This window comes from Callithrix jacchus, chromosome 10 (assembly GCF_049354715.1).
Source record: "Callithrix jacchus isolate 240 chromosome 10, calJac240_pri, whole genome shotgun sequence".
NCBI lineage: Eukaryota > Metazoa > Chordata > Mammalia > Primates > Cebidae > Callithrix > Callithrix jacchus.
This window is the reverse complement of record NC_133511.1, coordinates 65,174,434-65,188,873: the sequence shown is the minus strand read 5'-3', so window position 1 is coordinate 65,188,873 and position 14,440 is coordinate 65,174,434. Positions and strand designations below refer to the sequence as shown.

The 14,440-nt window shown below is 48.1% G+C and overlaps 1 protein-coding gene across 5 annotated transcripts in view; it reads left to right on the top strand.

The window, feature by feature from the left end:
- DGAT2 (diacylglycerol O-acyltransferase 2) overlaps nucleotides 1–5,668 on the top strand; it is a 54,858-nt gene extending 49,190 nt beyond the window's left edge. For all 5 annotated transcript variants that reach the window (XM_078340210.1, XM_078340207.1, XM_078340208.1 and 2 more), the window contains 4 exons: nucleotides 1,490–1,694; nucleotides 2,319–2,493; nucleotides 3,447–3,649; nucleotides 5,388–5,668. In XM_078340210.1, the coding sequence (XP_078196336.1) occupies nucleotides 1,490–1,694; nucleotides 2,319–2,493; nucleotides 3,447–3,649; nucleotides 5,388–5,542 (738 nt within the window). In that variant the 3' untranslated portion in view covers nucleotides 5,543–5,668. The remainder of the gene's footprint in view (nucleotides 1–1,489; nucleotides 1,695–2,318; nucleotides 2,494–3,446; nucleotides 3,650–5,387) is intronic.
- Nucleotides 5,669–14,440: the final 8,772 nt, after the last annotated feature.

Below are 14,440 nucleotides of genomic sequence, written 5' to 3'. Positions count from 1 at the left end.
AAAATGATATCAACTCATATAACCTCAATTTTATGGGTTCTGAAAAAGAGCATGTGTATTTTTGAGTAGAAAAAGGACTCAATGCATCAGATTGTTTTATCTGGATGGGAATATTACAGGTGTTTTTAAATTTTCTTTTTGCTTTCCTATATTTTTAAAATTAAGAGTATTTACCATTTTCTTTTCTTTCTTTCTTTCTTTTTTCTTTTGAGATGGGTCTCACTCTGTCATTCAGGCTTGAGTGCAGTGGCCCAATTCAGTTTACTGTAGCCTCTGCCTCTTGGGCTCAAACCATCTTCCCATCTCAGCCTCCTGAGTAGCTGGGACCACAGGTGTGTGCCACCATGCCAGGCTAATTTCTGTAATTTTATAGAGATGAGGGTTTCACCATGTTGCCCAGGCTGGTCTCAAACTCCTGAGCTGAAGCAATCCTCCCACCTCAGCCTTCCAAAGTGTTGGGATTACAGGCGTGAGCCACCATGCCTGGCCCTGTTTATTGTTTTTCTAATCAGAATAAAAGTGATGTTTTTATGAGCAGAATACCCTTACTCACTGTCTCTCTCAGCATCTTTCACCCTGTTCACATTCCTTTTAATGCAGAGTAGGTGTCACAGGCTCTGTCTCTCTTGGCTCAGGGTTTAGGGAAACTGCGTCACCCACCCCTTCAAACACCAGCCCCAGAGCAGGGGGTGGGCCCTGAGGAAGCCAGTCATCATTTGGAGCTTCCCAGTATCCTTAGTGCCACAGATCAGGTCCTCAGCTGCTGCACCCTTACACTGATCCCTACCCTAGGCTGGCTGGCACAGGGCTGTCGCTTGTCCTGTCCTGTCCTTTCTGCCTTAGAACATGAGCTGAGCCCAGCTGGCTGTGGGGAAGTTTCCATTCGAGCCAGCTGCAGTGTCCCTTCTCCAGGCCAGGGCAGTAGGAGGTGGGCTGCCCGTATCACTCTGTGAGTTGTTAAGGAAGCCCCAGAGCACAGGGTCAAGTAGACCCTACCTACAAGGAGCTCACAGTCCGGGGAGACTGATAGTGGAGGCAGAGCTTGCAGCCAAGGCCCTGGTTGCCAAACTCAGGAACTTGGACTTTACTGACATGAAGCCAGACACCCTCTCCAGTCTGAGAGAGACAAGGGTTGGATTTGAGTCTTAGAATAATCACTCTGGCTGTCGCAAGGAGGATGGGCCAAAGAGAGAGAAGGCAGGAGGCTGGCAGAGTATAAAGAAGAGGAGCTGCTCTGTGCTTGGCTAGGGACTGAGAGGGAGAAGGGCAGACATTGCCCACCCCTTCCCAGAGACCCACAGTGCAAATGGTGACTGCCTAATACTAGCACTGTGCCCCTGGAGATGAGAGTCTGAGGTCAGGTGTGGAGAGTCATTGCAGGCCCACGGAAGCCCAGGGGAAATGATACATCCATTCCCTCCCTACCCTCTGGGTGTGCCCCAGACCCCTCTCCCAGCCAGTTTCCTCTGACCCAAGGTCATCCTTGCAGCTGGTGAAGACACACAACCTGTCGACAACCAGGAACTATATCTTTGGATACCACCCCCATGGCATCATGGGCCTGGGTGCCTTCTGCAACTTCAGCACAGAGGCCACAGAAGTGAGCAAGAAGTTCCCGGGCATACGGCCTTACCTGGCAACACTGGCAGGCAACTTCCGAATGCCTGTGCTGAGGGAGTACCTGATGTCTGGAGGTGAGAATCCACCCCTGCCTGCTCCTGCTGGGCACTCTTGTCAAGGCCTGAGCCTCTTCATTGAACGGGGTGACACAGGGAACCAATACACCATTTCTTGGTGCTGGGCCTGCATTAGGAGATGCAACCTGCTGCAGACACGGTGGGTCAGGGCTGAGAAGAAAAGCTGTCTATACAATCTTCAGAATTCAGCTTGGATAACATCTTCCTTAGGAAGCCTTCTCTGACCCCCTTTTCTGGGAACCCCCAGCCCCTGTGTTGCCCTCTGTACAACCTGATTGTTGTCCTTGGCACTGTAATTGTTCACCCTCCTGAGGCCTCCCACCAGCCTATGCATTGGGATCCCTAGCACCTCGCACCAACTTGGCAGAATAGGGCCCAGGGAATATTTGCCAAATGCATGAATTTCCAAAACAACTTTGTATCATTAGCTGCATTTTCCAGATAAGGAAACTCGGGCTCAGAAAAATAAATAGCTTACGCAAAACTAGACAACTCCAAAGGGGCTGAGCTGGGTCTGGGGCCTAAGTCCAGGGTTCTTTGTGTTTTGCACCTGACTGTGTGCTGAAGATAGGGAGTTGATCCTGGGGCAACCCTGACTGTGTGTCCTCCCCTTCCCCCAAGGCATCTGCCCTGTCAACCGGGACACCATAGACTATTTGCTTTCAAAGAATGGGAGTGGCAATGCCATCATCATCGTGGTGGGGGGCGCAGCTGAGTCTCTAAGTTCCATGCCTGGAAAGAATGCAGTAACCCTGAGGAATCGCAAGGGCTTTGTGAAACTAGCCCTGCGCCATGGGTGAGTGCCTCTCTCTACACACACACACACACACACACACACACACACCCCACACACCACATCACACACACACCCCCTCCAGTGCTTTCCTCAGCCTGGGGCAGCAGGCTGCTTGGCCCCTGAAAGCAGGACCCAGACCCCAGGAGGGCATGGAAGGAAGTCAGTCATTCTGTTAGGGAGGGGATGTTGGATCCCAGACTGCACAGTGTGGGCCAAGTTTGCCCATGTGTGGGCTGGGTGTCTGGGTGGGCAGAGATGTAACTTGTGGCCTGTGGGCCCTTGCAAGTGGGCTGAGAGTCCAGGCTTAGATGCAGTACTAGACCACTTGGGGCCAGAGTACATCATTTTGCTGGGAGAACAGGAGGTCAGGAAGGAAGTTCGTGTGGAATGTGGCTGGGGGACAGCAGCTCTTTTCTCTGTCCCCTGGAGACCTTACCTCAGGCTTTGGAAGAAGAGGCTGCCCTGCAGGCTCAGCCCTGGACGAGTCCCTGGGGACACAGTCAAATTGGACCCAGTCCCTGCCTTCAGGGAGCACCAAGGGTAGGGGAGGGTGGAGGGACACACAGTGACAACATAGTGTGCTGAGACTGTGACACAATGGCATGAGTCCAGGACTGAGAGAGGCCTGGGTTGGCTATGGGACAGAGAGAACTTCCAGCAGAGGCTGGTCCTGCAGAAAGAGGTGGAAAACAGGCATTCCAGAGCAGGGTTCTTATTCTTCCCTTTGCCTAGGGGGCCCAGAGCTCTGATATGCTCCCCAGTCACTAGCAGTGGGGCAGAAGGCCCATCAGAACCTGGTAGAGAGGGAACATGTGAGCTTGGGATACCCCAGGTGATTCTGGTACACCCAGTTAGGGGAGGGGGCCACTTAATCAGTGTCCAGGGCCTCTAGGCCGACATAGAAAATGAACCCAGTAATTAGGGTGTTACAGACCCTGGCTTCTCCCTTCCAGAGCTGACTTGGTTCCCATCTACTCCTTTGGAGAGAATGAAGTATACAAGCAGGTGATCTTCGAGGAGGGCTCCTGGGGCCGATGGGTCCAGAAGAAGTTCCAGAAATACATTGGCTTTGCTCCATGCATCTTCCATGGCCGAGGCCTCTTCTCCTCTGACACCTGGGGGCTGGTGCCCTACTCCAAGCCCATCACCACTGTTGGTAAGCCCCCAGGCTGCAGGCCATCTGGCTCTGATGGTTATGCCCTTAGCCATGAGGACTTTGAAGTGTTGGGTGCTGATGGGCTTGGTGATGAGGGGTAGGAGTAGGGGTGGGGTAATTGAGCATACGCAATGAGCCAAGCAAACTCTGTGATGCGTGAGAAAAGAAAACCTGCAGTCTCTGGGTTTGTAGCACCCACTAGTCTATTAGGGAAGACTATTATAGCAAAGACTAGTGGGGGAATGTGATGAGGATGCACAGGTGCTCTAGGAAGTCATAGCAGACCTCAGGGAAGACAGAACTTTTACACTGCTATCTGATAGGAATTACCTAGCAAAAGAGAGGAGGAAATTCAATTTTTATCAGAAACAATAGCCCAAGTCAAGTTCAGAAACAAGATTGTGTAATTTTTTTGAAGAAGAGAAAGAAAAACATTAATATGATTGCAGCATAGACCTGTCAGAAGAGTGGAAAGCATTGGGTGCACTTGGCCCTTGTCTGTGTTGTTTTGGGTATATTTGGGACGGTTTAGAGGATTCTAAAGAATTACCTATTGTAGGTGTGTGTGTTCATGTTAATGGATCCCCCAGGGGCATGTGGGCCCTCGGCAGTGGACTTGAGGGGCCAAAGCTCACACAGATCTTTGCTTTCTGCTGGGTCCTGTGGGCAGTATGAAGGAATTTGCTCTTCACCTTGAGAATGGAAAGTGTTTGGGAGGGGAGGTTCAGATTTGCATTTTTAAATGATCCTTGGAGCTGCTAGATTGAAAATGGGTTGGAAAAATGGAAGCCACAAGACCAGCCCAGAACCTGTTTTGGTAGCCAGTGGCTCGGGCCAAGGAGTAGCAGTGGTGATGGAAGAGATGTGCATGATTTGGGAGAAATTTAAGAAATAGCATTGGCAGGACATAGGAATGGATTGGGTATGGAAATGCAGCAGGATAAGAAAACAAAGCAATGTACAAATCCATAAATACTGGTCTTCTCCCTCCTGCCCTTAACCACAATTTTTATTTTTATATTTCTTTACTTTTGAGACAGGGTCTTATTTTGTCATCCAGGCTGGAGTGCAGTGGCATAATCTTGGCACTTTACAACCTCCGCCTCCCAGTCTCAAGCGATCCTCCCACCTCAGCCTCCTGAGTAGCTGGGACTACAGGCATGCACTACCATGCCCAGCTAACTTTTTTCTATTTTCACCATATTGCCCGGGGCTGATCTTGAATTCATGAGCTCAAGCAATCTGTGGGTCTTTATCTCCCACAGTGCTGGGATTACAGGCATGAGCCACCATGCCTGGCCTACAATTTTTAAAGCATGTCACATTTCTCACAGAATCCTTAGAAAAGCCCTATGAAGAAGAATCCCCATGTGACAAATCAGGAAACTTGAGGGTCAGAGAGGCAGAATGGCTTGCCCAGAGCAGAGCAAGAGCAAAGCTTCTTACTTGATGCCCTGACTCTCATAGGTCTTCCTAGCAAAGTGCAGTGGTTTCAACGAGTCTTGATTTCATCTGCTGCTCAGCACCTGTGTGACCTTGGGTGGGTCCCTTCACATGCCCTTGGGCCTCAGTCTTTTCATCTGTAATAGGAGACAACCTGAGATGCAGCACATAAAGCATTTGGCACAGTTCCTGCCACATGGCGGGCCCGCAGCCCAGCATAACTGCCGTCAGCATCATGGTGGATGTCCAGGGGAAGGGTGTTGACTAACTGGAAGCCTCTGCTCTGTCTTTGCAGTGGGAGAGCCCATCACCATCCCCAAGCTGGAGCACCCGACCCAGCAGGACATCGACCTGTACCACACCATGTACATGGAGGCCCTGGTGAAACTCTTCGACAAGCACAAGACCAAATTCGGCCTCCCAGAGACTGAGGTCCTGGAGGTGAACTGAGCCAACACCTGGGAGGAACCAGCTACAAATCATTTTCTATCAAGTGCTTTTTTGTTCTGTAAATGTGGAAGTGTCATGGGTGTCTGTGGATTATTTAAAAGAAATTATAATAATTTTGCTAAACCATTACAATGTTAGGTTTTTTTTAAGAAGGAAAAAGTCAGTATTCCCAGCTCTTCCACTTCCGGTTTGCCCTGTTCTAGGTGGTGGCTAAATCTGGGTCTAATCTGGGTGGCTTAGCCAACCCCTCTTCTTCCCAAGACTGTGAACTCAGTCTTGGCTCACAGGGGAAGAATTGCCATTGGTGACTCAGGCCAGTTATATGATTCACTTTTTGCCCCTAGGGATGAGAGGCAAAAGCTGTTTCTCATACAAGCCCCTCTATTCCACTATCCCACACTCGTCTGGTCCTGAAACTGCAGGACCAGTTTCTCTGCCAAGGAGGAGTTGGAGAGCATCATTGCCCCGTTGTGTGAGGCCAGTGGTAGGCATCTGGAATGCTCCAGTTTGATCTCCCTTCTGCCACCCCTACCACACTCCCAGTCACTCACATGGGACTGGCCTCCAGGATGAGGGTTGGGGTGGCAATGACACTGTGCAGGGGAAAGGACATGACAATGTGCATGCACCATTGCAGGGAGGATGCAGCCACCATGAACTTGGTGGAGTAACTGGTTTTTCTCAGGTGGCTGAAGACATGGACTCAGCACAGACTCAGCTTTGGCCTGGAGCTCACACTTCCTGGGTGCCCTCAGTATACCTTCCCTTCACCTGAGTCTGGTTATGAGGAAGAGGTTCCTCTTCAGAAGGGGCCTGGCCTTCTGAGCAGCAGATTGGTTCCAGAACAAGTGGCCCCCGAACCCAAGCCTCACGTATTTGTGCCTTCCTGAGGGGTTTGGGGCCAGAGAGGAAACCCAAACCTCTCCTATGTGTTCTGTTATCTCTTGATGACATCATTGCACCATGTCAGACTTTTGTATATGCTTAGAAAATAAATGAAAGTGAGAATCCTCTGAGTTATTGCTGGGACTGCATTGGCATCTGCTGCTAGCACCTGGGGAAGACTGGAGCTCCAGCTGGCTGCCCACTGAGCCCTCTAGCCCCTTGTGCCTTTGGAAAGACATGCCCTGCTGTGGTGTGTAAGTTACCAATCACTGTAACAAACTACTTCAGAGCTCAATGGCTTCCAGCTGTATCTGTTGTCTCCCAGTTCCCAGACATGATTTGAGGCTTAGCTTGGTCCTCCACTCAGGGTTTCTCACAGGGCTGCAGTCATCTCAGAGCTGGACTGAGGGAGGATCCACTCCCAAGGCCATTCGTGCAGTTGTTGGCAGGATTTAATTCCTCACTGGCTGTTGACAGAGGCCACTCTCAGTTCCTTGACACATGGGCCTTTCCATGGGGTAGCTCACAGTATAGCAGCTGGCTTAGCAAGAAGAGCCAGTGAGCAGAGTGGTGTGTGAGCAAGACGGAAATTCCAGCCCTTATAACATAACCTGGGAAGTGATATCCTGTCACTTTTGCCATATTCTGTTCATTAAATAAATGTTGCTAGGTCTAGCTCCCACTGGAAGGGAGAGGACTACCTCAGGGAGTGGATGCCAGTGGGCAGGGGTCATTGGGAGCCACTTCACATGCTGCCCACCACATGTGGTAAAGGGCTTCTGTTCAGCTGTAGCGCCCTTAGTGGCTGAGCTGGAAGGGTCCTTGTGGGTCACTCGGGCCATGTTCCCTGCCCCTGGCCTCAGCTCTACCAAAAAGACAGAGCCCTCCTGCTGTCACCCTAGTGATGACAAGATGCCACCTCTTTTCTAATTCCATTCTGTTCAGTGAGTAATAAGCACCTGGGAACCCTTCCCAAGACCAAAGGACTTCATTCTAACATCTTCACTGCCAGAACTGTCTTGCCTGTCCTTGCCATTCATCCCCCTCAGGGCAAACTCCTCTGTGTCGGAAGCTGTGAGGGAGCTGCTTGGGAGCAGAGACAAACACTGGGAATAGCTGAGGATATGCAGGGCGGTCAGAGCTGTGTCAGATGCCCCAGTCTGCCTGGGGGTACCTCACTGAGGAAATAAGGCTTGAGCTGGGCCTCAAAGGGCTGCTGGGAGTCACCAGGAAAGGAAGGCAGTGAAGGGCAGAGCAGCAGGGGAAGGATAGGAAGGCCCGATTGGAAAAACCTCTGAGGTTTGAAAGATGGAGGAGACAGAGACAGCAATGAGGCTTGGCTTGGAAGAGTGGGGAGCTGGTTTCTCCAGAGTTTGTATGTGGGCAGGAGGGCATAGCAGTGAGAGAAGTGCTGGGAGGGTTCAATGGAAGCTGGCTTCTAGCTCCAGGCAAGCCTCAGGCTGCAGAGCTCAGGTCAGGGACAGCCATTTCCTTTGTGATGGGGGAAAGAATCTCAACATCACCCCAGCCCTAGCCTGAGGCTCTGACTTCAAGCCAAGCCCTGGCCCTAACTGAGGCCACCCCACCAAGGTAGGCTGTTATTCTTAAGCATTGCTTTTTATGAAGAGAGAGCACCTTCTACGCACTGGGGAACTCCACCATCTGTGTAAGGAGCACAATAACCAGGTCCCAGATCCCAGAGGAATGCCCTCAGTGGGCTGTCCAGAGCTGAGACCACCCTGCTCTTAAGCTGTGTGTGGGGTGGGAGGGACTCCAGTAGGCTCTGTGAACATTGCCTTGGGATAGGAGTTGTTACCTTGGGAGAGGGAATTGGAACCTCGTTTCCCCAAAGACATTCTGCCCTTGGGTGTAGTGGTGAGGGCAGCCCGTTAAGCCTGAAGATGGTCAGTTCCATGATTCTGCCTGTGGTTCCCAGATATGGCCACAAGGGGGCACTGAAGATGGCTCTTGGGCATAGGCCACACAGGGGCTTTGGCTTATCACATTGTTCCAATCTCGTGTTTCTTTGTTGATCTGCCTAGTTCTATCCATTATTCAGAGCAGGGTATTGAATTCTCCAACTGAGGGAGATATGTGTCTCCAGTTCTGTCAGTTCTTGCTTCATGTATTCTGGGACTCTGCCATTAGCTGCATGCATGTTTATCATTATAAACATGGATGATACCCTTTATCATTATAAATTACTGGTCTCTGTAGTAACAGTTTTTGTCTCAAAGTTTATTGTGTATAACCTATATTGGTACAGCCATCCCAACTCTCTTTTGTTCCTGTTTACATGGAATGTCTTTTTATTCTTTCCCTTTCACCTTATTTGTGTCTTTGAATACAAAGTGTGTCGTAGACAGAATAGGATTGGATGGTTTTTATATCCACATTTCTACTGTTTGCCATATGATTGTTTAGTCTCTTTACATTTAATGTAATTATAAGGTGGGATTTACACCTGTCATTTTGCTATTTGTTTTCTATGTGTCTTTTTTTTTATTTCCTCTCTCCTTCCATTCCTGCCTTCTTGTGTGTTAGACATGTATTTTAGATATGTATTTTCTAATATACTATTTTAATTATCTTCTCATTTCTGTATATTTTTGAGTTATTTTCTTAGTGGTTGGTTGACACTTTAGTCCAGTTTAATATGAGTTAAGATTAACATCTGGCTGGGCGTGGTAGCTCATACCTGTAATCCCAGCATTTTGGGAGGCTGAGGTGGGCAGATTACCTGAGGTCAGGAGTTTGAGACCAGCCTGGCCAATATGGCGAAACCCTGTCTCTACTAAAAATACAAAAGTTAGCCAGGTGTGATGGCGTATGCCTGTAATTCCAGCCACCCAGGAGGCTGAGGCAGAAGAATCACTGGAACCTAGGGGGCAGAGGCTGCAGTGAGCTGAATCCTGCCACTGCACTCCAGCCTGGGCAATAGAGCAAGACTCCATCTCAAAAAAAAGATAACATCTTAATTTCTCCATCATTTGCGCAGGGTAGCTTGAGAGAAAAGAAGGGCAGGCCATATGAGAATGGTGTAGTGGGTTGAATAGTGGCCCATACAATATGTCCACATCCAAATCCCTTGAACCTGTGAATGTAGTATTATTTGGAAAAAAGGGCCTTTGCAGATAAAATTAAGTTAAAGTTTTCAAGATGAGGTAACACTGAATATCTAGATGGGACCGAAATTCAATGATAGGTGTTCTTAAAAGAATAGGCCAGGCTCAGTGGCTCATGGCTACAATCCCAACATTTTGGGAGGCCAAGGCAGGAGAATCACTTGATTCCAGGAGTTCGAGACCAGCCTGGGTAACATAGTGAGACCAGCCTGGCCAGCATAGCAAAACCCCATCTCTACTAAAAATACAAAAATTAGCCAGTGTGGTGGCACACACCTGTAGTCCCAGCTACTTGGGAGGTTGAGGCACAAGAATTGTTTGATCCCAGGAGGTGGATGTTGCAGGGAGCAGAGAGTATGTCACTGCACTCCAGTCTGAGTGACAGAGCAATACTCTGTCTAAAAAAAAAAAAAAAAGCCAGGCGCGGTGGCTCACACCTATAATCCCAGCACTTTGGGAGGCCGAGGCGGGTGGATCATGAGGTCAAGAGATCGAGACCATGCTGGTCAACAAGGTGAAACCCCGTCTCTACTAAAAATACAAAAATTAGCTGGGCATGGTGGGGTGTGCCTGTAGTCCCAGCTACTTGGGAGGCTGAGGCAGGAGAATTGCTTGAACCCAGGAGGCGGAGGTTGCAGTGAGCCGAGATTGTGCCATTGCACTCCGGTCTGGGTAACAACAGCGAAACTCCGTCTCAAAAAAAGAAAAAAAATGGAGGCAGAGATTGGAGTTGTATAGGCACAAGGCAAGGAACATCTGGAGCCACCAGAATCTGGAAGGAGCATAGAAGGATTCTCTCCTCGAGTCTTCTAAGAGAGGACAGCCCTTGATTTTGGACTTCTGGACTCCAGAACTGTGAGAGAATAAATTTCTGGGTTTTTTTGTTTTTGTTTTTGGGACAGAGTCTCACTCTGTTGCTTAGGCTGGAGTGCAGTGGTGCTATCTCTGCTTATTGCAACCTTCACTTCCTGTGTTCAAGCGATTCTCCTGCCTCAGCCTCCCGAGTAGATGGGATTACAGGCACACAACACCACACCCAGATAATTTTTGTATTTTTAGTAGAGATGGGGTTTCACCATTTTGACCAGGATGGTCTCCATCTCCTGACCTCGTGATCCATCCCCCTCGGCCTCCCAAAGTGCTGGGATTACAGGTGTGAGCCACCATGCCCAGCCAAAATTTCTGTTTTATTTTATTTTTAATTTTTTAAATTTTTTCATATTTCTACCTGAGTGAAGTTCATCCTTAGTATTGAGTAGGAAGTTACAGTAAATGGCAGTTCATTCTTACTTACACACACAGCTACACGGCTAATCTTGTTTTTTTTCCACTTAGAATTATGTTGACTGTTTCACTTCGACAACAAAGTAGACTAGAAGTTTATGTTCTTTAAGTTGCCTTGCATTCATGATATAAGAATGAAACAGGTGAGAGGAAGAGAAGCAAGCTGAGCCTGGCTGACGTTCAGAGCACTTCTCTAGAGGGAAGCATGACACCGTACACCAAGCACATAGCTTTTCGTTCTTTTGGTTTCCCTCACTCCCTGAAGTTGAAGGTGATTTCCATGACCTTGGCCAAGGACACTTGCTAAAGATTAGTGACTGGCACTCACAGTGGCCCGGCAAGCCACGGCTTACAGTGGCTCTCAGTCCTCAGCCACACCTGGGCTCAGCCACTTCTGTTCCACCCTCTGAGACTCCACTGGTGTCACACAAGGTAAGGTTCTCTTCTCGGCTTTGATTTTGAGAATCCCCAATTTTCCCTTCCAGATCGATCTGTCAGCTGCCATGGAGGAATAAGAAAAACAGAATGTGTGTAAAGGGAGATTTCTAAAGCTTCCCTTGTGTTGCCCATAGTTGTAGTTTTGGGTTCTGGCAGGGGGAACACCCTGAAACTTGGGATCATTCTGAGAATACAGTTCAGACTTTGCAGACTCCAGCCCATACTAACTGTCATGAAGCTTGACTTCTTGTCATAGTGCAGCCATCTTGGAGGAAATTGGCCATTTCTGCTTGGATTGTTGGCCGGGTTGCGCTCAGCTTTGCTTTCTACACTAATTACATAGCATTATTCAAGTGCTGGTTTCCATTCCCATACCCAATCTCCAGCTTCTTAAAGCTGACTGTTCTGGCAGGGGCCACTTGCTTCATAGAGTACAAAAGTAAGGGCCTTCCTACTAACTGCAGGGTCTCTATATTACACCTCAGCGTACACACTTTGCTGCTACTGTTTGTACTGTCTACAGTAGAATCTCCTTACCTTGCTCCTGGTAGTGCATTACAGGCAAGCATGAAATGTAAAGTATTTATTTAAATAAAAAGAAAACCTCTAAATTGGTAATTGAATTACAAAAAAAAAATTTTTTTTAATTTTTCTATTTTTTAAAGATGGGGTTTCACCATGTTGGTCAGGCTGATCTTGAACTCCCAACCTCAGGTGATCCGCCCACCTTGGCCTCCAAAGTGCTTTGATTACAGGTGTGAGCCACCACACCCCGCCCCAAAATTTCTGTTTTAAGCCACTCAGCTTGTGTCTTAAACTAACACAGTGACTTTAATATATTTATACCACGTAATAGAGAAGCTGGACCAGCGGATGATAACCTCTAGTCTTCTCACAAATCAAATATTTCACTTTGCTTTCCATGGGGTGGATGGCAAGTTTGGAAGGCCCTCTTCCCTAGTACTTCTGAGAGCGTGGAATAATTTCCCATTTAATGAGTTATAATGGGATCATGAGGAGAAGGAGGGAAAAGGCATCTGTAAAACTGAGACAATAATAGCTACTTTAGCCAGTCTTGGTCACTCCCAACTGTAATTCCAGAACTTTGGGAGGCTGAGGTGGGCAGACCACCTGAGGTCAGGAGTTTGAGACCAGCCTGGCCAACATGGTGAAACCCCATCTCTACTAAAAATACAAAAATTAGCTGAGTGTGGTGGCTCACACCTATAGTCCCAGCTACTTGAGAGGCTGAAGAAGAAAGGAGAATTGCTTGAACCTGGGAGGTGGAAGTAGCAATGAGCTGAGATCACACTACTGCACTCCAGCCTGGGTGACAGAGTGAGACTCTGTCTCAAAAAATAAAAATGCAAATACAAATAAAATAAAATAATAAAACAAAATAAATAATACCTACTTCACAGGGACCAGAGTAATGTATGTAAAATACTTAGCTAATGTTAATTCTCACCAGGTCCTAGGGAAACCTGTAAGACTCATAGAGGGGAATCAATCTGCCTAAAATCATGCAGTAAATAAGCTAAAGGTGTAGACTGATCTCCAGCTGCCTACCCCTGACATGGAATCTTTCAGCCACACCACTTGGCATCCAGGGTCTACCTTCTCAGGAACCCTGTGACAATATGCCTGCCTGGGGAGTGGCTCACCAGTCAAATAATCATTCTAATGGGAAATCAGACATCCCTTGAGTGCCTTTACTACCAGTAACTCAGCACATTTTTTTTGTCCTAACTGTTCTCAAACTCAATGAAGAAATGTCAGTTTATCATCACCATTTTCACTGCTTTGCCCACTCCCAAATCCACTTGACACAACAGCCAGAGAGATATTTCTAAAACATAAATTAGAGCTGTGTAACTCCCCTCCTTAAAACCCTTAATAGTTGTCCATGAGCCTCAAAGAAATCCAGACTCCACTGTGGCCCACAGTGCCTGGCACGGTCTGGCCCCTGCCAGCTCTCTAACCTCCTTCTGTGCCTCATTCTGTGATGAGGACTTCAGAAGCTCTAAACACCAAAGGATAGTGCTGCTTCTGCTGTGTAAAATTACAAATTAAGGGCCAGGTATGGTGGCTCACACCTGTAATCCCAGCATTTTGGCAGGCCAAGGCAGATGGATCACTTGGATCCAGGAGTTCGAGACCAACCTGGGTAACATAGCAAAAGCCATCTCTACAAAAAATACAAAAATTAGCCAAGTGTGGTGGTGTGCTGTAGTCTCAGCTATTTGGGAGGATGGACCGAACCTGGGAGGTTGAGGCTGCAGTGAGTCATGATCATACTACTGTACTCCAGCCTGGGTGACAAAGCAAGATCCTGTCTCAAAAAATAAAAATAAATAAATACAATTACCAATAAAAACAACACTAAACTGTTATAGAAACTGAAGTTGGTCTTTGGTTTTGGTTTTGAAATATCAATTTCTTTCTCCTCTTCCTCCTCAGCACTGGCGGGCCTTCTCTTTGAGTTGCTGCAATGCTCCATATGCTCTTTCACAGGCTGTTCCTCCTGTTACTTTGTCCAACAGCTTTCCTTGACCTCACTAGCCTCCTTTGTCCAGTTAACTCCTACTCATCTTTCAGACCTCACTGCAAGCATCAGTTCCCAGGGAAAGTTTTCTTTGGACAACTCTCACTCAATCAGCTCCCTGGGTTAGATATGCTTATATCCCATGTGTGTTACTTTCACATATGGCCCACACATTCACAAGCTCCTGTGTTCACACTGGTACCTTCACAGTCGGTGGCAGTGGGAAAACCACTGGAATTGAGGAAAGAGCATTGGTCCTGGGGACAAAAGGCCCAACTCTTTGTCTTAGCTTTGCTACAAACTTTGTGTGACCATGGGCAAGCTCATTTCCCCTCTTTGGGAGCTGTCTAGTGGGGAGGAATGGAGTCCTCCACGTAATCCAAATATTCCCTTGCTCAAGCATTTATTTGCCCATTCATTCACTGACTTCATTCATTCAGCCATTTGCTCATAGAAGTTATGGAGCCTGTCCTCTGTGTTGGGATTCTGGGGACTCAGAGAAATCAAAAGCAGAGGTTGACAGCAGAGTGGAGGCGACAAATGTAGACTACTCAGTGTATGCCTAGGCACACAGTTACACATGCCAGAGAGAGGTCAGACAGCTGCTGTGGGAGCCCAGAG